The sequence below is a fragment of the Eptatretus burgeri genome, chromosome 5 (assembly GCF_056783735.1).
Source record: "Eptatretus burgeri isolate ZD-2024b chromosome 5, Ebu_testis_v1, whole genome shotgun sequence".
NCBI classification, from domain to species: Eukaryota; Metazoa; Chordata; class Myxini; order Myxiniformes; family Myxinidae; genus Eptatretus; species Eptatretus burgeri.
The window spans coordinates 50,955,036-50,981,791 of NC_140965.1; the positions used below are offsets into that span (position 1 = coordinate 50,955,036).

Sequence of the window (26,756 nt, forward strand, 5' to 3'; positions counted from 1 at the left end):
CGGATTGCGGCGAGATAATGGTGGGTGGTTTCACCTACTATTGGTCTGGTCGCTCTGATGGTTACCATACCCAAGGAGTTGCTGTAGCTGTGTCCAATAAGCTGACCCCAATGATAATTGAGGTAACACCGGTCAACGAGCGCATTATGAGATTAAGGATTCATCACTTCTAAGGTGTCATTTCCCTGGTCTCTGTTTATGCTCCGACTGAGGCGAGTGATCTCACCGTGAAGGATGCATTGTACGCCACGCTCGAGTCTGTGGTTGATCAGTGCCCCAGACGAGATACACTTCCAGTCTTGGGGGATTTCAATGCATCGACTGGAACTGTTAGGGATGGTTATGAGGTGTGTGTTGGTCCCCATGGGTCAGGAACTATGAACCAGAATAGCACTAAGTTCCTTGACTTTGCAAGAAGTCATGGACTGAGGATGGCTGGTTCATGGTTTCAGCGCCCACAAGCTCATCGCTGGACTTGGTATTGACCATGTCCATTGACTTGGGCAAAGGAGATTGACCATGTCCTCATTGACGGTCGTTGGAGGATGATCCAGAACTGCAGGGTCAACCGGAGTGCTCAGTTCCTCAATACTGACCACAGGCTTGTTGTAGCAACTCTTAAGCTGCACCTTAAATCCTGGAGAATGGTACCATCCCAGCCTAGGCTGGATGTTGGCAAGCTCAGGGATGAGAGAATAGCTGAGGAGTTTGCGAACAGGCTGAGTGGACACTTGGGGGGTCTGGGTGCTTTGGGGGGGGGGGGTCCTGAAGAGTTGTAGAGTGCCTTCAAGACCACCGTCCTTGATGTTGCCGGTGGATGTCTTGGAGCTCACCGCAGGGCAAAGAAGAATTTTGTCTCTCAAGGGACACTGGATACCATTGACCAGAGTCGCAGGGCCAGGCTGAATGGCAGAGCTGAGTTGTTCAGGGATCTGAGGCGTAAAACTGTACGTGCACTGAGGGTGGACAAGGAGGCCTATGTGCGAGGAATCTGGGAGGGGGTAGAGCATCACTCTACCTCGACCTGCTGACCCTCGAATCAACTGTGGTCCACCTTCGCTTGTGGAAACATGGGCTGCGGTGAACCGGTTGAAACGGGGCAAAGCTCCAGGGATCTGTGGCATCCATGCTGAACTTCTCAAGGCTGGTGGAAGTGCTGCACTCGTGTCGTTGCATGCAGTTTTGTGCTCTGCCTGGAACACAGGCATCATCCCAACTGACTGGAAGAGGGGCCTTGTTGTCCCTCTCTGGAAAGGGAAGGGTGATTGCCAAGATTACAACAACTACCGAGGGGTGACGCTGCTCTCAGTGCCGGGCAAGGTCTTTGCTTGGATAATTCTTGATAGGGTTCGCCACCATCTGCTTGAGCACCAGCGTCCAGAGCAGTCAGGCTTTACACCAAAGAGGTCTATTGACCATATCCTTGCCCTTCGTGTCCTCACCGAACGCAGACGAGAGTTTCTGCAGGGCTGCTTGCAGCCTATGTTGATCTCTGTAAAGTGTTTGATTCAGTGAATCGGGATGTCCTCTGTAGGATTCTTGGTCTTGGTGGGGTGCCAACAAAACTGATCGATCTGATGTCTGCACTCTACTCTGGTACTGAGAGTGAAGTGTGGTGGTACCATCTCTGACTTATTTCCAGTTGTTACTGGATTTCGTCAGGGGTGTGTACTGGCCCCCACAGTTTTCAGCACTTGTATGGACTGGATTTTAGGGAGGATGTCAGAGAGATCAAGCTGTAGTGCATCGTTTGGGAATGTCAAGATCTCGGACCTTGATTTTGCAGATGATGCAGTCATCTTTGCGGAGACTTTAGACATCCTTTTGTGGGCCCTCGAGGTGCTGAATGAGGAGTCGGAGCGGCTGGGATTACGGATTTCTTGGGTCAAAACTAAGATCCAGGCTTTCGGTGACATCTTGGATGCTGCTGTCCTGTCTGTGTCTGTTTGTGGTGAGGATGTTGAGGTCGTGGAGAGATTCACTTGCCTTGGCAGTGATATTCATGTCTCTGCTGGCTGCGAGTCAGAGGTCAATAGACGTCTGGGTCGGGCGTGGCGAGTCATGGATTCACTGAGGTGTGGCGCTGCCGGTACCTGTGCAGGAGGACGAAAGTCTTCAGGTCCTTGGTACTTCCAGTCTTGCTCTATGGATGCGAGACTTGGACTCTGACCAAGGATCTGAGACGGAGACTTAATTCCTTTGGTACCAGGTCTCTTCGGAGAATCCTTGGCTATCGCTGGTCGGATTTTGTGTCCAACGAGCGGAAACTGAGAGATACTCGGATGAGATTTGTTACCTTCATAGTCCGTGAGCGTCAGTTGCGGCTGTATGGACATGTGGCTCGTTTTCCTGACGCTGATCCTGCTCACCAGATTCTCTCAGCGAAGGAGTCTCATGAGTGCAGGAGGCCAGTGGGCCGACCACGTGCCTCGTGGTTGCAGCAGGTTGACCATCATCTCAAGGAAATGGGGATGGGCCTGGCATCTGCCTGGGGGATGGCCAGACGGAGGCCCCTGGAGTACCGGCGGAAAGTGGACGCAGTGACGCGCTGTTCTGGCACAGCCTGCTGAGTCCGGTGCCTCTCAAAATGTGCCAGCCTGCTGAGTCCGGTGCCTCTCAAAATGTGCCAGCCTGCTGAGTCCGGTGCCTCTCAAAATGTGCCAGCCTGCTGAGTCCGGTGCCTCTCAAAATGTGCCAGCCTGCTGAGTCCGGTGCCTCTCAAAATGTGCCAGCCTGCTGAGTCCGGTGCCTCTCAAAATGTGCCAGCCTGCTGAGTCCGGTTCCTCTCAAAATGTGCCAGCCTGCTGAGTCCGGTTCCTCTCAAAATGTGCCAGCCTGCTGAGTCCGGTTCCTCTCAAAATGTGCCAGCCTGCTGAGTCCGGTGCCTCTCAAAATGTGCCAGCCTGCTGAGTCCGGTGCCTCTCAAAATGTGCCAGCCTGCTGAGTCCGGTGCCTCTCAAAATGTGCCAGCCTGCTGAGTCCGGTGCCTCTCAAAATGTGCCAGCCTGCTGAGTCCGGTGCCTCTCAAAATGTGCCAGCCTGCTGAGTCCGGTGCCTCTCAAAATGTGCCAGCCTGCTGGGTCCGGTGCCTCTCAAAATGTGCCAGCCTGCTGAGTCCGGTTCCTCTCAAAATGTGCCAGCCTGCTGAGTCCGGTTCCTCTCAAAATGTGCCAGCCTGCTGGGTCCGGTGCCTCTCAAAATGTGCCAGCCTGCTGGGTCCGGTGCCTCTCAAAATGTGCCAGCCTGCTGGGTCCGGTGCCTCTCAAAATGTGCCAGCCTGCTGAGTCCGGTGCCTCTCAAAATGTGCCAGCCTGCTGAGTCCGGTGCCTCTCAAAATGTGCCAGCCTGCTGGGTCCGGTGCCTCTCAAAATGTGCCAGCCTGCTGGGTCCGGTGCCTCTCAAAATGTGCCAGCCTGCTGGGTCCGGTGCCTCTCAAAATGTGCCAGCCTGCTGGGTCCGGTGCCTCTCAAAATGTGCCAGCCTGCTGGGTCCGGTGCCTCTCAAAATGTGCCAGCCTGCTGGGTCCGGTGCCTCTCAAAATGTGCCAGCCTGCTGAGTCCGGTGCCTCTCAAAATGTGCCAGCCTGCTGAGTCCGGTGCCTCTCAAAATGTGCCAGCCTGCTGAGTCCGGTGCCTCTCAAAATGTGCCAGCCTGCTGAGTCCGGTGCCTCTCAAAATGTGCCAGCCTGCTGAGTCCGGTGCCTCTCAAAATGTGCCAGCCTGCTGAGTCCGGTGCCTCTCAAAATGTGCCAGCCTGCTGAGTCCGGTGCCTCTCAAAATGTGCCAGCCTGCTGAGTCCGGTGCCTCTCAAAATGTGCCAGCCTGCTGAGTCCGGTGCCTCTCAAAATGTGCCAGCCTGCTGAGTCCGGTGCCTCTCAAAATGTGCCAGCCTGCTGAGTCCGGTGCCTCTCAAAATGTGCCAGCCTGCTGAGTCCGGTGCCTCTCAAAATGTGCCAGCCTGCTGAGTCCGGTGCCTCTCAAAATGTGCCAGCCTGCTGAGTCCGGTGCGTCTCAAAATGTGCCAGCCTGCTGAGTCCGGTGCCTCTCAAAATGTGCCAGCCTGCTGAGTCCGGTGCCTCTCAAAATGTGCCAGCCTGCTGAGTCCGGTGCCTCTCAAAATGTGCCAGCCTGCTGAGTCCGGTGCCTCTCAAAATGTGCCAGCCTGCTGAGTCCGGTGCCTCTCAAAATGTGCCAGCCTGCTGAGTCCGGTGCCTCTCAAAATGTGCCAGCCTGCTGAGTCCGGTGCGTCTCAAAATGTGCCAGCCTGCTGAGTCCGGTGCCTCTCAAAATGTGCCAGCCTGCTGAGTCCGGTGCCTCTCAAAATGTGCCAGCCTGCTGAGTCCGGTGCCTCTCAAAATGTGCCAGCCTGCTGAGTCCGGTGCCTCTCAAAATGTGCCAGCCTGCTGAGTCCGGTGCCTCTCAAAATGTGCCAGCCTGCTGAGTCCGGTGCCTCTCAAAATGTGCCAGCCTGCTGAGTCCGGTGCGTCTCAAAATGTGCCAGCCGGCTGAGTCCGGTGCCTCTGATTCTCTTCCGAATCAACTCTGCCTCATGCATTCTTCACACTGACCATGTGTGTGCGCTCTGTCCATCTCTCGTCCTGTATAATTGGAAGCCTACCACTCCCTCTTCCTCCACAATCCTCCCCCTCCCGGGCGTTGTCTGTTCACATGAAACCTGGGAAGGCGGGGCTTCCTGCCTGCTCGGCACGTTTGCTTGTTCCTCCTCATGGTTTTGGTTATAAAGACATGGTGAAAAGTCACAGAGGGGTGATTACATACTGGGGAACCTTATTCTTAAACCCAAGCTAATTAACAGGATACCACCCCCCTCGTGTGGTGACACGTAACTCTTACGCTCACAGGTTCCCTAACTTAACCACATTGAGATGCCTTCTACATGTCCACGGACCAAGCAACTCTACACACTGCTCTATTCCCTCTTAAATTCTTCCATTTACCCCCACAACCATAACAATATATTGATATTATACAAATCTAAAAACGGCATAACTCTTAAAGATTGACGGAATGACCAGAAACTTAAACTTGTTCTGTAGGAGAGGAGGAGATTGGGACCATACTCTATGGAGAGCATTGATGCTGCTTCAGCAGTCTCCTTGGCTATTGGGTATAATCCTAGACAGGTCGCCACTCTGACACAGTATCCTAGCATGCTGGCACTCATTTTGCCATCCTCGGAAGGATGACAGGCCGAGCTAACCCCACCTGGTATTAATTCAACATCTGAGCGGGATTTGAACTCAGGACCCGAGGATCAAAAGCCCGCCACCCTAACCATTAAGCCAACACCAGGCATAACTTGTTCTGTAAGTTGTCATAATATAGCCATTTACCAAGTTTCAGTTGAATATGTTAAAGTGTGTGGGGAAAAAAGTCAGAAAAAACACAGGTGGACAGACGGATGGATGGATGGACAGATGAAGAGCAAACCTATAGTCCCCTCCGGTGAAACCCCAAGAGGACGAATACTACATTTTTTTTCTCTCTCTGCAATTGCCATGATTATGGCAGATGTGGCTCTTTGGAGTGTGTTTTAAATGAATGCCAAATTGAAAACGAATGGTGGAATTAAATATTCTGTTGTTTAATTCATTTTTCTATTTTTTTTCTCTATCCACATGTATAATTATAGAATGATTATTTTGCTTTTTTTATCCTTTTATTATGACTCGAAAGCCCACTAGTGCTGCACGTTAACTGGCACTCCTTTTGAGGTTTCTGGTGTCATTTACATTTGGCAGGATGTAGGCATGGTCCAACATTGAGGACTCCTGGAAAATACTAGCAGTGTACTAATAAGCACAATGTTGCTGCCTCTTGTCTTTTTGTTTTCTAGAGTGTACCTGGGCGAAGTACAAATGGCGTGTCTCGGTGAAGGTAAAACCAGTGCTTGAGTAAAATTCCAATTTTATTTTCTTATTTTACTCCCGCCAGTGAAATTTTGTGTATACAAGAAACCTTCACCATTTGTGATTTCGGCTACTTGTGGGTAGCCACACTCAATATTCCCGAATGCATGACAGTTCTACTTGTGATATACTTCAGTAGTACTTCATTTCTACTTGCAATATACTTAAGTACATTCACAGTTTCGGCATTGTCGGTGTGTAGGCACATTAATGGGTTCAGCATTGTTGGTGTGTTGGCGCATTAACTGGTTCAGCATTTGAAGTTTCGGAATTGTCGGCATGTCGACACATTCACTGGTTCGGCATTTGCAGTTTTTGCATTGACCGTGTGTAGACTTTGTTCTCTTTATATATTAATCACATTTATTACACTTTTATGTCATTATCTTTGTCAAAATATGGTTATTTTTGTGTGTTGGGAGTCTATCCCCTTTTTTTCCACAAGCCCTTGGTATCAGTATTCATGGTTTCTCCATTTGTGGTGATGAGGAACATATCCCCCACGAATAATGAGGGTTTATTGTATTTATCACACGACTGCAGTCTAGGCCACTATTGAAAGCATCTACTGCGACTTGTGTCTGGAAGCATTGTGGTCCTTGTTTTTTTTTTTTGTTTGTTTCATTTTGCTTTTCGCAGGTTTTCAGAGTATGCGGGTAGGTGCTGTAGGCACACCCATGGGCACAGTGATACTGGGATGCGCCTACCGTACAAACCTAGCTTTCATGTCCAGCAGGTGAGGTTTTGCCTTTTGTTCCTTTGTCTCTCTTTCTCTTGGTGTAATGCATGGTAAGGTTCACAGTGCTGTGTTGTATTGCAGGATCGAGGCATAGTGAGTTGCACAGTGCTGATATATCATGCAGGATATATGTAATACCAGTGATGTTCCATTTCAAAATACTGCTTTTTTGTCTCCCAAAAACCTAAATCCCATTCCAGAAAACAAATTCCGTTTTTGTATTAACGATGGTAAAAGAACCATTTATCTGTTCACTTGCATTAAAAAAATATAATTCTATGGTCAAAACTGAAGTCTTACAAATATTTGAAATCCATTCTAAATTTGTTTTTGTTATGTCGGTGCTAAGAATCACGAGCAGCTGGCCACACGTGGCAATAGGGAAAGGACCCGGGAGCTGGAGGCTCAATGCTCGAAGGGGCAAGGAGGTCCAATGGCAATGAGCCCATTACCCTCAGCCGAAATTGGGCATCTGAGGCCGCAGATTTTATTTTGGGACAATATTGGAAGGACTTGATCCCTGGGCTGCAGGATTCAGACTGGGGGGAGGGGGAGGTGGTTAAAGTGGCCGGCTTCGGAGGAAATTCCCCTCCTCCCCCCGAGAAGGTTCGTGTGTGCCAGGCAACTAAGGGGCTGACTTGGCAGGATTTTGATGTGGGATCCATCCACAAGTGTGGTATGACCTGGGTCCCATGGGAAACTTAGTGGTGAATCTCCTGTTCATTGGGGCATCACGCAAGCGGTAATCTCGGGTCAGTGAGGTCGATGGAACCTGAAGGGGATAAATACATCCGGTGAACCGAGGTGGTCTCTCCCAGGCACCTATACTGGTGAGACGTGAGGACCACTATGGAGAGGTGTTGTGTGCCTTGGTGGCGACATCGCCAAGGGCCAGTAAAAGTGCATGAGGAGGTGATTGACCGGACATGCGGTCCAGCAGCCTCTCACTAAGCAGCTCCAGAACAGCCAGCATGTGGTGACCCACTATGCTGGGCTGGTCAAAAGATGTGGGTCCCTCTTGTGAGGAGTGGGATTTGAGTACCACCACCAGATGACAAGCCGTAGCATATGTGGAACATTATTTTGCAAAATTGAAAACGTGATTTAGAAAAGCCCAGAGAGGCCTTAATAACCTTCCAAAATTAATTGACCTTCAGATTGGGAAGAGGGTCTTGGGATTAATTGGCATGGTGGAAAAAGGGATAGGTGGCTGCAACAGGCAGTGCTGGTGTTGATCGAGTGTCCCAGTAATGAATTGGATGAAGCAAAATTTACCTTTCTCCTTTGGCACGATTCACCATTCTTTGCTTTGGGAGGATGCAGGTGAGTCGGGGAATTGGGGTGGGTGACAGACAAGAGTGGCCACGACGGCCAGCATATTGACCGAGTGGAAGTGTTAAAGTGTGTTTACTGTGGTTTTGTGTGCAATAAATAATTTTCACAGGTGGTTGTTGTGTATATTTTTTTACCTCCGCCACCAAAGGTGTACGGAGGTGATGTTTTTAACCCCTGACTGTCTGTCTGTCTGCTTCTTTGTTTGTTTGTGTGTCTCTCTCCCTTGGTGACGAGGATATCTCAAAAAGTTATGAACAGATTTAGATGAAACGTGGTGGACAGGTTGGGTGTGTGACGAGCACTAATTGATTCGATTTTTATGAAGATCCGGATCCGGATGCGATATTTTAAAGTGATTCTTCACAATTGAGAGATTGGGCCAAAAGCGATATATATTATAGCACGTTATCTAAAAAAGATGTGGATGGGTTATGACAAAACTTGGTGACTGAGTTGGCTGGGTGACAAGAACAGGCTGATTCAATTTTTGTTAAGGTCCGGATGCAGATCCAGCCTATCAGTGGGATGTAAAACAAAAATTGTTCAGCATGGTGGAGGTATGCGCTCAACCGAGTGCTGTTCTAGTTTTATGGTGTTTTAGCATGCATGCAGGCCATGACAGGTGAGGCACACACGGCCGTGTACAGTCGGTGTAGGTGAAATGAATGGCAGCTGGTCTTTGTGGTGTAGTGGGCCTGCGGGGGCAGGGCATGATGTGGGGAGCGTGGTGGAGGAGTGGCCACGTGCTTGCACGGGATATAGGAGTGCGCGCCACCTGAGGCGTGGTCGTAGTAGTTGCTGTAGCCGTTGGGGCCTGGGGAGCCTGGAGGTCGTGTGGCTTGTAGAGTGCATCGAGTACGCAATAAAGTGGAGTTACGGGCAACGTACGCTCACGCTCTCGCTCGTGCAATAAAGCAGGGTCGTACTGTTCCCCCGCTTGTGTCTGCCTTGGAGCACCTCTGTCACGACACCACATTTGGCGACGAGTCTGTTCGGATCGGCGTGTGCAGAGTGGTTGGATTCGGTTCGGCAGCGAGTAACTCAGCGCACCCCGCGCGGTTCGAGGTCTACGCCGGGCGAGGGTCCCGGAGGAGCGCATCGCGAGTTTTGCGCGCGCACGCACAGGCTTCGGGGCCAGGCGTCTCACCGTCACGGCCGGCTCAAGCATGACAGAAGGTCGGGGCACGGTGCACGGACGCGTGCCCGTCTTCATCGGAGACGACTTCGAATTGTTTTCTGAACAGTTGGGCTGCTGTTTCCGCGCGAATGATGTAGATGATGAAAGCAAACGCAAATCGATCTTGCTCGCCTCGCGATCAACGGAAAATTGTCGGCTGCTGAGTGATTTGTGGACGATGGCCGCACTCGGAGTGCGTTTTATTAATGCTTTGCAAACCTCGGGAATGGTTTCTGCGAGGTCACGGCTAAAGAACGAGGACATGAAGTTCAGCTCAGGCGCGGCGTCGGACGTCGCGCAAGCTCTGAGGAATGTCCGGGGTCTCGATGGTCGGTGCGCAGCAGATGATCCGGAGGTCAGCGCGATGTTCCAGGCACGCACGGCCGCGCGCACGGTCTTCGGCGCTGGTCGTGGCCGAGCGTTGCAATGCAGTCAATCGGACGGCGGTCTGAGCACTCAGGGACGTCTACGGTGTGTGTGCCGAGAGTCATTGCCCATCATAACGGTCATGGATGGCGGTGTGCGAAGCGACCCTTATGTCCCGGGTCGAGACCTACTGCCGGTACGGTGTTCGGTACATGGCGTACCCTTTAACGCCCCGGGTCGAGTCTTGCAGCCTGGGTACAGAGATCCCGGCGACCCGGAGCGCGAGTTGCTGCTGATGTTGAACCTGGTTTCAATTGGTCCGACGGTGACAGGACCAATGCCAGTGGAGATCGAGATGATCGGGGCACTGATCGGGTGTCGAGTTGAGTCCGCTCGTGCTACCCTCGCATTGCACACGTATGCAGGTGGAGCGCTGCCGGCGGTTGGCGGGGCATGCGTCTTGGTTGCCCATCGGGGTCAGCGGGTTGTGCTCCCGCGGTTTGTGGTGCGAGGGGAGGGCTCACAGTTCCTGTTTCGGAGTTCGTACCTCCAGGTGCACCTGTGCCTCCTTCGGAGCACGTACCTCCGTGTGGGCCCGGGCCTCCCTCGAGACGCTAGGGTGAGGTTCCGGCGACGGGGGCCGCGACGATGCAACGTGAGCTGCCGTTCATTGCTTCCTGTGACGATGATGTACGGTTCTGGAGCAACGGGAGCCATGCCAGCCGCGATGAGCTCTCGCGCTTCGGCTGCGCTCATGGTGCAATGTGCGCCTGTGTCGTTCAGGCGATTTCAGCGGGGAATTGCAGCGAGCCAGTCGCGTTCAAGAAGTTCGCGGATCGCGACTGTCGACGACAAGCAGGTCATCGCTACGTCGCGACGACAACCGAGAGACGGACACGTGATGGGATTCATGGGTTGCTGTTCGTTGCGTATTTGATTTTCATTGCTCGAGTGATGCAGTTTAACGTTGAAATAAATGCCGACAGTTCGTGTGTGAGAATATGTTTGACTGGGATCAGTCAATGGGATTTTCGATATGACCGGTCTGATATGAAGGCTTTGGGGGCGATTGTTGCAAATAAAGAGGTTTTACTGACCTCCCGCTGCGTGGGCAGCCCACGGTTCGTTACTCTGTCATATGTGGGGATTATATTGGCGCGCTGTACGAAAAGGGGAGGTTGCATCTGCGCAAACGATGTTCTTGTTGCTTTATGACATGAGTGGATTTGATGTGTGGTTTTGTATGGGATTGCTAGGATTGCTGCCGTCTAATTGCCGTGTGGGTCGCAGAGATCGACTCAGAGCCGGGGTTGGTTCGCTGTTCAGCGTTCCCCCACCTCTGGTTTCGGCAAGGTCAAACGTGCCTGGCGCCTGGGGCGCAACTCTCTGTTCGCGCCCGATGCCGTTTGGACGTACGTTGGAATCTCGGCTGATTGTAATGCGTGGGTTTGTTATGGAACTGATGGTGTGCCCAGCCGTCGGCGCTGTTCAGCGTCATCGCCCAAGGCCGGACAGGCTTGGCGCCGGGCGGCACAAACCTCTGTTCTCGACAAGGTCGGCTGCGCTGGCGCCACGGGGCTTCCAGACAACGGGCTTCCAGGCTCGGAATGTTTATCTAATTTGGGGTCTGTCTGGGGGAGATGTGCCGCCATGTCGGCCGGTGGCGTTTGATGGTGCCGGGGGAGGTTTTGCTCGGGGGGGGGGGGGTCGCCGCGACCTCGCCGGAGGGCATGTGAGCATGAGCCGCCTGGGGGCGCTTCTGCTGCGTAGTGATGCTGTGCTTCCCGCCTTGCTTCCTGATATCTGTAATGCGGTCAGGGTTTTTGTGGGTTCGTCGTGCGACTCAGTCTTCGGAACCTGTCCATTGCAGTTCCACTCGCTCGCATCGACACGTTATATGGTGTGATGTGCCTATGCTTTTGGGTTATTATCGCAAAAAAAACATTTTGGGTTTTTGTACCTCTCTGCTTTTATATCATGGTATTCTGTGCTGATTATGATGATGTTTATTATGATGATGGTCATTTTATAATCATAGTTTTAGGAGGGAGGAGTGTGGTGTAGTGGGCCTGCGGGGGCAGGGCATGATGTGGGGAGCGTGGTGGAGGAGTGGCCACGTGCTTGCACGGGATATAGGAGTGCGCGCCGCCTGAGGCGTGGTCGCAGTAGTTGCTGTAGCCGTTGGGGCCTGGGGAGCCTGAAGGTCGTGTGGCTTGTAGATTGCATCGAGTACGCAATAAAGTGGAGTTACGGGCAACGTACGCTCACGCTCTCGCTCGTGCAATAAAGCAGGGTCGTACTGTTCCCCCGCTCGTGTCTGCCTTGGAGCACCTCTGTCACGACACCACAGTCTTGTGATTAATTTAATGCGTGTAAGGTTTGTGTGTCGGAAGTTGTGGATCAGGCTCGTGAAGAGAGTAAGGACTGTGGCCGCATTGTGCCCTGCCCCCAGCAGTTCAGCAAGCGACTCGAATGGAGAACCCACCAGGAGGCGGGTCAGGATCGGTTGACCATAGGGCAGGAAGACCCTTGGTGATTAGGAAGGCCTTGGTGGACCAGACCGAAACCCCTCTGGTGGTGTATACAGCAAAGCATGCTATTGTGGTGTTGGGTGGCAGAAAGTCAAGGGGGGGGGGGTGGAGCACAAAATCCTAAATTTGTGACTTTGTTTTTGCACTGCTGACACCAAACACTGTTGCACCCCACCGTCACATTATAGGACCTCCTGACTGTCGAGTTTAGACTACACCTTGCAATTAATTGTGAAGACATGGCCTTGCTGGGATGAAGATGTTTGAATGAAAATGTTATTGTTGTGATGTTTATGGTAGTGCTCCTGTCGGTCATGTGTGACTTACTTAATATGTGTTTTGGAAGGCCCATAGCCCAGGAAATTGGTTAGGTTAGATTCCAAATTTGGTTTTGGCTTGGCTGATTAGCTGGAGCAGATGACATCCACTGGGGAACGTGGTCAATTAGGAGGGTTTTTATTTGAAGAAGTTAAATTTTGGTTAAGTTATGCCTCTTTGTGTTTTTGTTTGCCATCTTCTCTCCCTGTCCGAGGAGTACAAGACAAGGTGGCAGAATAAATGTATTTGCTTTTGTATGTAAAAATTGTTTACATTTTATGTTTGAGAACTGTTGAAACCAAGAGGGTAGTACATTAAGGAGAGTCGTTAAAGTAGCTACCATCTCCCACAGCCATATCTAATTTAATGGATAAGTTAAATACAGACATGACAGAAGTAAATGGACACCTTGAATTTATTCATTTCATCTGTATAAATTGACTTTTACTCTGTGATTTGTCCGAATATTCAACTATTTATTTGCAGAAACGAGTTCCTGGGTCGTGTATGACAATTAATTCTTCCTCGAACCGAGGGAGCACATGGCCTTTGCGATTTTCAAACAGGACAAATTGTTGGCCAATCGGAAGGTGGAGTGAGCCGGCATGAGATAGCTCAGAATCTTGGCATTTCGCTTTCTATCGTCAATTGGGTAATTTTGCAATTCACCAGCGAAGGCAAGGAATCCACAGCTTCCCATTTTGGTCGACCTGGGCCCTCAGAAAGGTGTCTTCAAGCTGTCAAGTGGTCCACTGAGAAAACTCCCCATTGCAAGGCATCAGATGTTTCCGAGGAGGTCCAAGTTAGCTCAAGAACTGCCATGCAGTACCTTCATCGACTGGGCTACTCTGGGATAGCAGCGAGGAGAAAACCTCTTCTTAGATCAGCCAACATTCAAAGGAGAAAGAAGTGGGCTGACGAGATGGCCACCATACCCTTGGAGTTTTGGTAAACTGTCATTTTTTCAGATGAGTCCCAATTTGCTCAATTTTCTCTGACAGTGGATGTGTATGGGTCTGGAGGCTTCCCAGTCAAGAGTTCTCTTTGAACTGATTGCAGCCAACTGTCTGATTTTTTTTTTTCAACTGTTTTTCTGTTTTTTTTCTGAAAAACTGTTTCAACTGAAAAAAAAATCGAACTGCTTTTCAGTGATGGTGTGGGGAGCAATCTGGAGCACTGGTCTGTCAGAGCTTGTAGAGTGTTTTGGCAACATCAACTCTACGATATACATTTCTATCCTTGAGGATGGACTGCTCCCCGTCTTCTCCACTGGTCAGATGGTCAAAAACAACACTGTTCATGGAAGATGGATCTCCGTGCCACACTGCAAAAAAAACCAAAGAATGGCAGGACAGAAATGGGATCAAGTGACTTCCATGGCAAAGTCAGTCTCCTGACATGAATCTCATTGAACACCACTGGGCCTTATTGGATCGAGCTGTGCGGAAAAAGTCCAGGAAACCAACATCATGGGCAGAATTGCTAAACGTTTTGCGTGAAGCCTGGGCAGAAATCTCACATGAGAAAATTTCAGAACTCGTTAGTTCTATGCCTCAAAGAGTAAAAACATTGAAATCTGCAAATGGCAAGTCTACCAAATACTAGTATATGTATTAAAATGGATTAAATGTTATTCAAAGGTTAAATATATTCTTTTAAAATCATGGTGTCTATTTACTTCTGTCACGTCTCTGTAGGTGTGTGACATTGTGTTGAGGCTGGAATCTTGGTTTCCCAATGAGGAACCATGGCAGGATGGGGGCTGTGTCATACATGGAATCGTACATGGAAGGATTGGGGAGGGGGGGATCCATAGCTAGAATGTGTTAAGAATAGTATGGACTGTGTGCTTGAGTAAGTTAGATTTGCACCTGCACTTGGAGCTTGTTAGAGGTAAGTTGTGCATACACTGGGACTATACACTGTGTACACTGGGGAGGCAGTGAGGGTACATTATATAGTGGTATAGGGTAAGGGTGTCTTGTGTGAAACCTGTCTACATGTGAGGCCAGGTGGAGGATTTGAGGTGAGTGGAGACACACGTAAAAGCACTACAGGAGTAGCTTAGGGAATCCCTTCACTGGCGCTTCATGGAAGATCGCACACCCAGCTGTATAAAAATCTGCAGAGGGTGCTGAACAGAGGTGGGGTGGTTTTGCAGAGGCAAACTCACCATTCATCACAAATGGCCATCACTGATTCATCCAGCCTGCTGTATCGTCAGAGCGACGTGGAGATGCCCGACCACAGGCACTTTCCCTGCCATTTCTCAAGTCCCCACCTGTCCCCATTGTATGGTACGGGTGTGTGTGAGATTGATGCCACAGGGGTTTTTGTTTATTGTACAGTAAGTTTGTGTTGGCCCTTATTAGTTTTGTTGTGCACTGTTCTTCTAGGTTTTGTTGTCTTGACTTTCTGTGCCATTTCTCTTTCAATACATCACGTTAAATATAAGAAGCTTCTTCCCGCTTGCGGGAAAGACCGTTGGTTCAGACATATTGATTGACCTTGGAGAGATGGTAATTTTTATGTCTCTTGCTTTTAGAGTGTAGATGGAAACACAAGCGCTATTCACTTGCAGTGACTTGAGTAAAGATAGTTTGGCCATTTGCAGAGGTAATAAACCCTCGGTGCAGTGGATCTGTGTTAGCGGGAACCTCTGACGTGTTGATGTGAAATGCAGCATGGTTATATACAGTGTTGATGTGTATTTTAGGATTATAGGCATGATGAGGTACACAGTGTGAAGGTTTAATGTAGACTCCAGGCATGATGAGGTGCATTGTCTGGAGGTGTAATCTAATATCTAAAGAAGAAAGTTTGTTTGTTGGTTCATTTATGCATGCAGACCCCCCAGGAACCTGTGCAACCAAACTTTGCCTGGCCTACTCTTTCATCCAGAAGAAGGTCGAGGGCTATGTTTGGATTAAAAAAGAAATTGACCTCCGATAAAACCAGATAATTGGCCTTCAAACCTCGATTGGATCTTGTTCTTAGACACTGCCTGAGTGTTTTCCCCCCAGGAGCGATCGAGTCATCTGTAATGTGACGATTGTGTGTTGAGGTTATAGTGATTTGTTGTCAACACAAATTTCATTAATATAGTGTTTATACGTTTGTCTGTTATTAGAAAAGATTGCTTTACACAGGTTTATTATAAATATAGTCACTGTGTTCAGGCCTCGAATGAGTATGCTGCTTGTGTGCTGCTTGTGCACTGCCTGGGTTTTTCTCGGGAGTGATTGAGTAATGTGTTTTGTGAAGATCGTATGTTGAGGTTGAAGTGATTTGTTGTATTCAAATAAATTAATTAAAGGAAGGGAAGCGGTCCAAGCGCATTTTGCAACACCTAAGGTTGGTAAGTCATATGAAACCATAACGCCAACATTCCTCAATTTATCATGCAGGAAATGTTTAAATACCAACAGTATTTCATTGGATCTCCCTGGGCAATGCCAGGTACTTCAGCTAGTGCATGCTATTGGCATGATGAGATGCACAGTGCTTGGGTGTAAAGTAGGATATAGGTATGATGAGGTGCACAGTGCTTGGGTGTAACGTAGGATATAGGCATGATGAGGTACACAGTGCAGATGTGCAATGTATTTGTGTTTTAATGCATGATCTTTCACATTCAAACTTTTCAGAAAATGGATTAAATGTAATTCAAATGTTAAATATATTCTTTTAAAATCATGGTGTCTATTTACTTCTGTCACGTCTCTGTAGGTGTGACATTGTGTTAAGATGTTCATGTTCATGGAAAATCTCTTTCACAAGGAAATTAGACAGCTGGAGGCCATTCAGCCCATCATGCCTGTGCCACATCAACACCACACTAATTTATTACGTTTTTTTTTTTTGAGGTTTTTATATTCTACCCCTCTTCCCCTTCCTCACATGGAATTGGGTAAAAAAACACACAACATCAACCACACAACCCCCTTGACAAGACCTTCACCAACAGCACTCCATACACATGCACAAAATCATCCATCAATGCTCAAGCTACCTAAAAGTCCTGCCAACATCCCTATAACCCCCTATCTCCAAAACTTCCAGGTACCTATCTAATTCTAATTTAAACTTATCTCGTACTTTTGCCGCCACTACGTTTCCAGGGAGACCATTCCATGCATTCACTACTCTCTGAGTACAAGACCCCTGCCTTACTACCGTCTTAACTCTCCTCTTCTTTACTCTCAGGCTATGGCTCCTGGTGTTTTCACTGTCTACCCTGTTGAATAATTCATCTGCACTTATCTCTATACAGTTTATTATCTTAAACATCTCCATTACATCACCTCGTAACTGCCTCCTTTCTAGTGTATAAAGCCCTGTCTCCTTCAGCCGATCCTCATAGCTGAGTCTAGCTCGGCCCAGAATCAATCTAGTCGCTCTGCGCTGAACCCTCTCCATGGCATCTCTGTCCTTCCTAAGTTGTGGTGACCAAAACTACACACAATATTCTAGATGTGGCCTCACTAAATTCCTGTACAATGTTAAAACCACCTCTTTTGATTTATAAACGATCCCCCTCCATATATAAACTAAAACTCCATTCACTTTACTTATTTTGCTTTACATTTGCCGCCTGCTCCCGCTGCCTGGCACTATGTTGCTTGCTTAAGGCCCGGTCACACCTTGACGTTTTAGCCAGCGATGGCAACGTATTAAAATGTATGTAAAACGCTGGCTTACGTTGAACTTTTGATGTTTTTTTTTAAAGATTCGGACGTATTCATAGCGACTTGGTCTTATGTATAACGCATTGGTAACGGACACAGAACGTTTCGTTGTGTTATAGATAACTTATACCAACGAATGCTGAACCTGTTGTCGGCCTACACAACCGATGCCCAACGATAGTCTAACTTAGGCATAGCGCGTTGCACACATCGCCGACGATGTTGTGACGTAGCCTATTAAAAAGCTCACGCACAACGATTCGAATCATAACTGCCGTAGAAATGGAAGTGTCAACATCGCGGTCACACCTTGGCGATCTTGCCAGCATATGCCGACCTAAGAAAAATGTGTCTAAAACGTTGGGGCACGTCAAATACGGTATGAGTAAGTTTGGTATACGTGAGTAGAACGCTAAAGTACGCTATCATACGTCGTAGTAAGTAGAGTACGTCAAGAAATTTTAAACATGTTCAAAATTTTACGACGTACTCGGCGTATGACACACGTTCCGCATGCGATGGGGATAAGTTGTACACACGATATTTGGACGCTTACACACGTCCACAAACGCTACTTATAAGCTACTCATAAGTCGAAACATGTCGCGGTAATGTCTTTTTTACGTGAAACTTATTTCTAACTTATGTTTGACGTGCTTTGAACCAATTCTTTACGTAGTCCCAACACACATCGACGTATGTAGACGTATTCCAATGACGTCTTCCGGTCGACAAAAATAAATAAATGAACGTGTTTCTAGCTTACAACTGCCATATCAAGACGTGTTCCCAGCGGTTTTGGGAATTGGTATATAAAAATGCTGCTCATAAAAGGGGAACCCAACAGTGTTTTCGAGTCCTTTTTGAGTCGATGTCCATGTCAGCAGTATCAGTATTAGTATCAGTATCAGTATCAGTATTAGTATTAGTAGTAGTTTGTTCATGTTGGCAGTAGTAGGTGAGTGTGAGGGGGAGCGTGTGGGTTATGATGGATCGTCCTTGCGTTTAACGATTTAACGATTTAAATGATAAACTCAACGATTTAAATGGCTGCAACTCCACTATTGAAAGTAGACGCTTGTGCTCAACAATTGGATTTTTTTTACACTCAACGACTTTTAAACGGTACCACTCAGCTATTTTCATTGTTTACAATGAACGATTTAAATTGCTGTCACTCGCCTTTGTTTTTTGACGCTGGGGTTTGGAAATTTGAAGCGTTTCTTCTGAACGTGTTAAAACGCTCAAACTCGACTATTTTAAATAGACGCTGCCGATGGACAATTGGAATCATAGCCAAGCTAGACATCGAAGTGTGAACATCCTCGTCATGCCGAAGAAAAGTTTGAAGAATGCTGCAAATAAGTGTCCTGGCCGTGGCCGTGGACGCTGACGCAAGGACGATCCATTATACCGACGTCTTTCAGCCTATGAGTAACTTAAAAGTAACGTCTGTCGACGTGTGGCAACGATCGCGTAACGTGCCAACAACACGTTAATCATAGGTTAGAAATAAGTTTCGGGTACGCTAAACATTACCTCGGCGTGTCTCAACTTATGATTAACTTACAAGTAGCATCTGTTGACATCTGTCAACGATCGCAGACCGTGCATACAACTTGTGGCCAGCGTAGCGGAATGTGTGAGTCATACGCCGGCCTACGTCGTGAAATTTCAAGCATGAAAAAATTTGAGGACAACCAAAAAGTACAACGTTTAAAGCCAACGTACAACGACGTATGGCAGTGTTTTTCAGCATGCTCTCAATGTTATCAAATCTTACCCATAACGTATTCAACGTGTGCCAGCGTTTTAGAAAAAAAATTCAAAAATCGGCATACGTTGGCTAAAACGTCAAGGTGTGACCGGGCCTTTACCTCCAGTATCTATTACCACCCCCAGATCATTCTCCTGTATGACACGCTCAAAAATTACCCCTTGCATCATGTAATCTCTCTTTTCATTGTTCTTTCCCATCCCCAACACCTTGCACTTGCTCAGGTTAAATTGCACATGACAATCTTTTGATCAATCTATGCAAGTATCAATACTATCTTGTGTCTGTTCACCACCCCTCTGTTATCCACCTTACCTCTAAGCTTTGTGTCACCTGCAAGTTTAGAAAGCTTACTCTTCACCTCACCATCCAAATTATTGGTGTAAATAATGAATAGTCATGGTCTGAGTACTGATCCCTGAGGTACCCCACTACTTACATCCTCCCAGCAAGACATCCTCCCACTCAGACACTCTGCTTCCTATCACTAAGCCAGTTTGCAATCCAATTAGCTGCCTGATCAGCCACTCCACAAGCCCTCACTTTGGCTAACAACCTCCAATGTGTTACCTTATCAAATGCCTTCTTCAAGTCAAGATATACTATGTCCACTGCCTTTCTCTCATCCACCCAATCATACACTGCTTCATAGAACTCAAAGATTTGTTAAACAGGAACTACCTTTGGTAAACCCATGCTGACTACCTTTAATTAGTTTGTATTTGTTTAAATGGTTCCTCACCTGGTCCCTAATTAATGTCTCCAACACCTTCCCCACAACTGAAGTCAAACTCACAGGTCTATAATTTCCCAATTCTTTTCTGGATCCTTTCTTAAATAATGGTGTTACATTTGCTACTCTCCAATCCTCCGGTACTTGTCCTGACTCCAGTGAGCTATTAAAAATATCCATTAACATTTCGCTTTCCTGCTCAGCCACCTCCATCAGTACTCTCAGGTGCATATTATCTGGCCCTGGAGCCTTGTCTTCTCTTAGATTACTGAGCTGTTCCTTTACTTCCTCCACTCCAACCTGGATCTTCTGTAAAAAGCCTTTCCTCACCTCTTTGAAAGATCTCAGCTATTGGCAATTCTCCTGACTGTTCTTGTGGAAATGTTGAAGCAAAATACCTGTTTAATAAGCCTGCCATCTCACCTTCATCACAAACCACTCTCCCAGTGGTCTTCCTCAATGGGCCAACACTGTTCCTAACCTGTTCTTTTCCCCTGATATACATAAAGAAAGTCTTGCTATTATGTTTAATATTCTTAGCCATGTCCTTCTCACACTCTCTTTTGGCTTGCCGAGTTATTTTCTTAACTTGCCTCTGTTTACTTCGATAGTGATATAAATCTAACTCCAGTCCTGTTATTTTAAACCTAATAAATGCCTTCTGCTTCTCCTTAATAGCGTTCTTTATCTCACTGCTCAACCACCCTGGTATCTTTCTGCTTCTAGTTTTACACCTTATTTAAATGTACTTCCTCTGCACTCCACACATTTACTCCTTGAAGGTTTCCCACTTCTCTGATGCTGATTGTCCTGTTGTTAGCTTCTCCCAAGCTACATCACCCAACTCTCTCATTCCCTCAAGTTTGCCTTCCTGAAATCTAATAGCCTTACCCTACTATCCTGAACTCTTACCATTAACAGAAATTTGCACATACAATGTTATGGTCACTTGCTCCAAAATGTTCCCCGACCTCAACCTCCTCCACCATATTGGGATCATTACTTAAAAGGGGGTCTAACACTGCACTCCCCATCGTGGGCTCTAACACTGCACTCCCCATCGTGGGCTTATGTACAAACTGGGCTAAAAAGCAATACTGGGCTAAAACTAGGAAATCCTCACCGACTCTGCACTTTCCCTGTTCCTGGACCCAATCTATCACTGGCAAGTTAAAATCCCCCAAAATCAATACTCTTCCCTCACCACATGCCCTTTTGAATTATTCATGCACTCCTCTTCCTTCACACCCAGAGCCCAAAAAGGCATCCTACCAGTATCTTACTGTTTTTGCAATCTCTATTCTCTACTCATACAGAATCCTCAACATTTATTCCCTCCTTAATGTCACCCCTTTCTCTTGAGATAATGCTGTCTTTCACCCAGATTGCTGCTCCTCCTCCTTTTCTCTCCTTCCTATCACACCGAGGAACCTTGTAGCCTTCTAATCCTGTCTTCCAGTTACTCTCCTCCTTAAACCATGTCTCACTCACTGAAACTATATCATACGCCTCACTATCTACTTTGCCTTCAAGCTCTTCCATCTTCTTATTAACACGCCTTACTTTAGCACAGAATACGTTTCACTTTTCCCTTCCTGAAATTCTATTTTCTTGCCTGGCCTTACACATCACAATTATGTCATCAGTTCCTTCCTTAATAGCTTCCCCACGCTCTCTCCACTGACCTAAAAAAGCCTGAATTCCTTCCTCAATTCCCACTGCAAACCTTGCTGACCCCTTCCTATTTAACGTCTGGCCATCATTCTGAAAACGTTTCCCTTGTGCACCGTCACGGCCGCCTGCTCCCGCTGCAGCGTCACGGCCGCCTGCTCCCGCTGCGGCGTCACGGCCGCCTGCTCCCGCTGCGGCGTCACGGCCGCCTGTTCCCGCTGCGGCGTCACGGCCGCCTGTTCCCGCTGCGGCGTCACGGCCGCCTGCTCCCGCTGCGGCGTCACGGCCGCCTGCTCCCGCTGCGGCGTCACGGCCGCCTGCTCCCGCTGCGGCGTCACGGCCGCCTGCTCCCGCTGCGGCGTCACGGCCGCCTGCTCCCGCTGCGGCGTCACGGCCGCCTGCTCCCGCTGCGGCGTCACGGCCGCCTGCTCCCGCTGCGGCGTCACGGCCGCCTGCTCCCGCTGCGGCGTCACGGCCGCCTGCTCCCGCTGCGGCGTCACGGCCGCCTGCTCCCGCTGCGGCGTCACGGCCGCCTGCTCCCGCTGCGGCGTCACGGCCGCCTGCTCCCGCTGCGGCGTCACGGCCGCCTGCTCCCGCTGCGGCGTCACGGCCGCCTGCTCCGTCACGGCCGCCTGCTCCGTCACGGCCGCCTGCTCCGTCACGGCCGCCTGCTCCCGCTGCACCGTCACGGCCGCCTGCTCCCGCTGCACCGTCACGGCCGCCTGCTCCCGCTGCACCGTCACGGCCGCCTGCTCCCGCTGCACCGTCACGGCCGCCTGCTCCCGCTGCACCGTCACGGCCGCCTGCTCCCGCTGCACCGTCACGGCCGCCTGCTCCCGCTGCGGCGTCACGGCCGCCTGCTCCCGCTGCGGCGTCACGGCCGCCTGCTCCCGCTGCGGCGTCACGGCCGCCTGCTCCCGCTGCGGCGTCACGGCCGCCTGCTCCCGCTGCGGCGTCACGGCCGCCTGCTCCCGCTGCGGCGTCACGGCCGCCTGCTCCCGCTGCGGCGTCACGGCCGCCTGCTCCCGCTGCGGCGTCACGGCCGCCTGCTCCCGCTGCGGCGTCACGGCCGCCTGCTCCCGCTGCGGCGTCACGGCCGCCTGCTCCGTCACGGCCGCCTGCTCCGTCACGGCCGCCTGCTCCCGCTGCACCGTCACGGCCGCCTGCTCCCGCTGCACCGTCACGGCCGCCTGCTCCCGCTGCACCGTCACGGCCGCCTGCTCCCGCTGCACCGTCACGGCCGCCTGCTCCCGCTGCACCGTCACGGCCGCCTGCTCCCGCTGCACCGTCACGGCCGCCTGCTCCCGCTGCACCGTCACGGCCGCCTGCTCCCGCTGCACCGTCACGGCCGCCTGCTCCCGCTGCACCGTCACCACTTACAATAACCTCAGCAACCTCACTCCACAACCGTAACCAACTATTATCGTCAAATTATATATCTGTCCGTTCCTTCAACCTAGTAATAACTATCCTCAAGTGCGCTGTTTTCTCACACTTCCTACAACAGTAAGACCCCTCTGCTTCCCCTATTCTTATGTGGCCCACATTGAGCATCTATCTTTTTTCATGAACGCCTCCTCTTTTTCTCCTTCAGTCTCTATACCCTTTTTCACTCGCATACTCCCAAGGCCCCAACTGACTTAAACGCCAACTGCCTTACTTCTTTCAATAAACGAACACAAATACCCGCTAAAACTTTTATGAACACAACTACAGCTTTATAAATGCAGTCCCATAGCCCCTGACACAAATCATGACAAAATACACAAAACAACACACAAAAAACACTTGTTTTGTTCTGGTCGAACTTGCACACCTCATAGTTGCACACAAACTAATAATTGACGATAACTGTTTTTCTCAATACTGTATCTCTCATAAAAAGAGAAGTAAAGCATCCAATAAACAAGTTGTCAGAAATGTCTTTATCTGACTGTGCACTGCAGACGATCGGGTGGGAATCGCGCCACGGTGGGTGGTGATTGTTGTTTTGAGAGATCAAAACCAAGGGACCCTTCTCCTCAGCCATGTACATCCAGGTTCGAAATTAAATAATCTGTGGATAATTGAGCCTGAAATTGTTTCTTGTATTCTGTACTTTCAGTTGCAGTTTTCAACCATTTTGTTGTCAATCTCGAGATCTCGAGCTTGTGTTCTGGCTCCTTTTTTCTCCTCTCTGCTGTTGCTCCATTTGAGTTTAAACATAAATGCAGTGGCCTTTCGACTAAAATTTATTATTGGTGTATGCTTTGTAATGGCTGGAGTTAATCTTCTGTTTCTCTTTTGAAAATATCAATTAGATGGGGTATTTAACCTTGGAAGTACCCATAATAATGCATATTAATGCAAACTACAAGAGAAGATCCTCTCTTTGGGTCCAGATTCTGTCCAAGGAATGTTTGTCCGGTCCTTGCACTGCTTGCTTGCTATGTACAGAAAAGCTTGCAGAGCTGTGCCACTCTCCAATCACAGTTCACTTGTACAATAAATGGGATTTGATTACAAATTGTTTCATGAAATCGAGGAAGGTGAAAGGGAACGGGTGAAAATTTGACATACAATACAAACATAATCTGAGAGGAAAATGCCTTGATGGATTATGGTTAGTTTAGTGACCATATTCAGTGACGAAGATAATGGGAGATGAAATGGGATGGTTGTGATCTGCACCTGAGATGCATTTGTGCTATTGGATTGATGGGCAGGAGAAAAGAGGAGCAAAGGAGTGAGTGTAGGCAAGTGTGAATTCTCGACTTTGGAGGGAATAACTCGAACACCAGATGAATGTATTTGTTCCAGTTGGGATAGGGAGATGGCAGAGGTAAAAAGACAGTCTAAAACCAGGTATGAAGTGATAAAGGATAAAGAGGTCTCAAAGATGTCTATGGTGAGGGAGCAAAATGACCTGTGTGGCTCTTGTTCAGTGATGCCAACGATTCTTGGGCTGGAATTTATTTCTGGTTTTGTTGTGCTGTTCAATTGATTATTTCTCATGACACCCACCCTTTAGTTTTGCATCGTGTTGGTGTTTGCTTTTTCATTTAGATACCATTCCTGATGTACTGTATGTTGTGTGTGCACACTTTTTGTTGTTGTTGTTGTATACAGGCTTGTAGCATGGTATTGTGTACACTGTGGTCCTAAATGAGGAGAAAGCTTAGACATTGAACCCAGTTTTAATAAGATAAACAATGTTAATGTTATATAATGCCCAAGTGTCTGTGCTTTCAGAAAATGTATACTTTGCTATGGGTCCTATGGATATAGTTGCTTACAAAGCATGTTTTTTATCCAAACACAGGCTATTTTTTCCATTTTTATAGCTCATTTTTAAGAAATGGGTTACATGTATGATTGTATATGTTGTCCAAAATGGTTGAAAATGCATTTTTTTTGATATATATCATTATACATAAGAATAGAGCAATTCCTCAAAACAGTACATTTCTTATGACCTTCTGCATATCTTGGCACCTTCAAATGTGTAAAATCTCAGATTTTGCAAAATTTCCCCCAGTCACAGTGAAGCTTACAAAATCTTATTCTAGAAATTTCAAATGCATCTGATAGAACCTCTTGAATAGCAATTTACTTCTGCATGAAGTGATGATTTATAATGGCAAGTTTCAACATGGATCATTACTGCATACCAGTTTTTAGGTTCACTTCCATGATTGGGTCAAAAATGTTAGGAAGTACGTAACAAATTGCATTTACCAAGCTGCTACAAAATTAATGGTAGCTATAAGCTTGATTTTATAACCATAGAATAAGTTTACCAAGATGGCCCTATGATATAAAAATCAATACCAAAAGCCAGTTTGTGTTCAGTATACAGAACATCAAAGGTCTTTTGAAAGTACGTAATGTTTTGAAGAAATCTGCACTTTTAATCCTAAGATGTAAGTTTGGTTCATCACAACATGTATTTCTATGGTTAAGTTTATGTGCATATATATATATATATGTATATATATGTATATATATATGTATATATATGTATATATGTATATGTATATGTATATATATGTATATGTATATATATATATATATATATATATATATATGTATATGTATATATATGTATATATATATATATATATATATATATATATATATATATATATATATATATATATATATATATATATATATATATATATGACCTGAATGAACATTGATCAATTTGTTAATTTCATATGACCTTGACCTCTTTGCTCAAGGTCAAATATCAGGTAAACCAAATATTCTCCATATATGTGGTTTCCAATCAGTGCATAATACATATCTAAGCCATCAGACCAATTTTAGAATGATATGAGTGGTTCCTTGATACAGATAATTGATAACCAACTTTGACCCTGTCAGAGCATTTGAAAGAGGAAGAATTAAGCTCTGCCCAAATAGATCCTGAATCCCCATGATGTTGGTTAACAAATGATATGCAAAACTTAATCATACAATGACGTTCATTTTTTGGTCCCCCGTGTCCTAAATGTGTACATAATACCTTGCTACAAGCCTACATTGTCGAGGCTCGTATGAGAACTAACACACAACACAACAAGGGGGGCAGGAGACAAGAGGGGTGGGAGAGGGAAGGATAAAGCAGTGGGGAACAGAGACATGAGGAGATCTGTGGAAGGGAGAGGGATGGGGCAGGGAACACGGGGTATACAAGATGCACACGACAGGGCCTTTCAGGAAGGAAAGCAGGGAATTTGAAGGAGGTGGGGTTGGGGTGGATTAACAGGGATAGAAACGATCGTGGTTTTGGATGGGGGAAGATAGGTGGTGGTGAACATCTGTTTTGAAGACCTGGAGGGAAGAGTGGGATTGAAGAGAGTGTGAGTTTGTTCCAAAGGTCCAAAGAGAGAGTGATGGGAAAAAAGAGGAATGAAAGAGTAAAGGTGAGCAGTGATCCTTGATTGTGGTAGTTTTACCAGAAAGGGGTTGCTGGCGGACCTTGAGCGGAAATATGGGGGGGGGACATATCGCAGACAGAGCATGGGGTGGGCGAGACTGGAGAGGAGATGGGAGAAGACAGAAAGACCACTGACCTGCCTGCCTTGAGAGAGTTAAAGGCCCAAAGACTCAGCATAATCGTGGGAGATACCAAGATCCTAATTGCCTTGGTTTCCACAGCATGAATCCAAGAAAGGTGAGAGGCAGGAGCACCAGCCTAGAGGGGAGAGCAGTACTCCATCAGGCTGCTGACGAAAGCTTTATATGTCGTCAGGAGCTCAGGTGGGCCGAGGAAAGACTTTGCACGATGAAGGATGCCCAGTCGGCGACTGGCCTTGGAGGCCCGTTTGGAAATGTGGCTTTCCCAGGAAAGATCATGGCAGATAGAAAGACCCAGAAGCTTGAATGAAAGGACTTCTTCCAGAGGATTGTAAAGAAAGTAGATTGGGGGGGAGGGGGGGCTACATATTTTTGTGTCATTATTTTGTATAAACAAAGGCTACAGATATCTGCGATGACATTGTGAT

The 26,756-nt window shown here is 48.0% G+C and overlaps 1 protein-coding gene across 4 annotated transcripts in view; it reads left to right on the top strand.

Annotated features, from left to right (window-relative positions):
• The window catches only part of ATG13 (autophagy related 13), a 134,499-nt gene that overhangs the window by 36,499 nt on the left and 71,244 nt on the right, over positions 1–26,756 (top strand). For 3 of the 4 annotated variants that reach the window (XM_085881850.1, XM_085881851.1, XM_085881852.1), the window contains exons 7-9: positions 5,857–5,897; positions 6,569–6,665; positions 23,211–23,303. In XM_085881850.1, coding sequence (XP_085737976.1) covers positions 5,857–5,897; positions 6,569–6,665; positions 23,211–23,303 — 231 coding nt within the window. The remainder of the gene's footprint in view (positions 1–5,856; positions 5,898–6,568; positions 6,666–23,210; positions 23,304–26,756) is intronic. The other variant, XM_085881849.1, reaches the window with a different exon arrangement.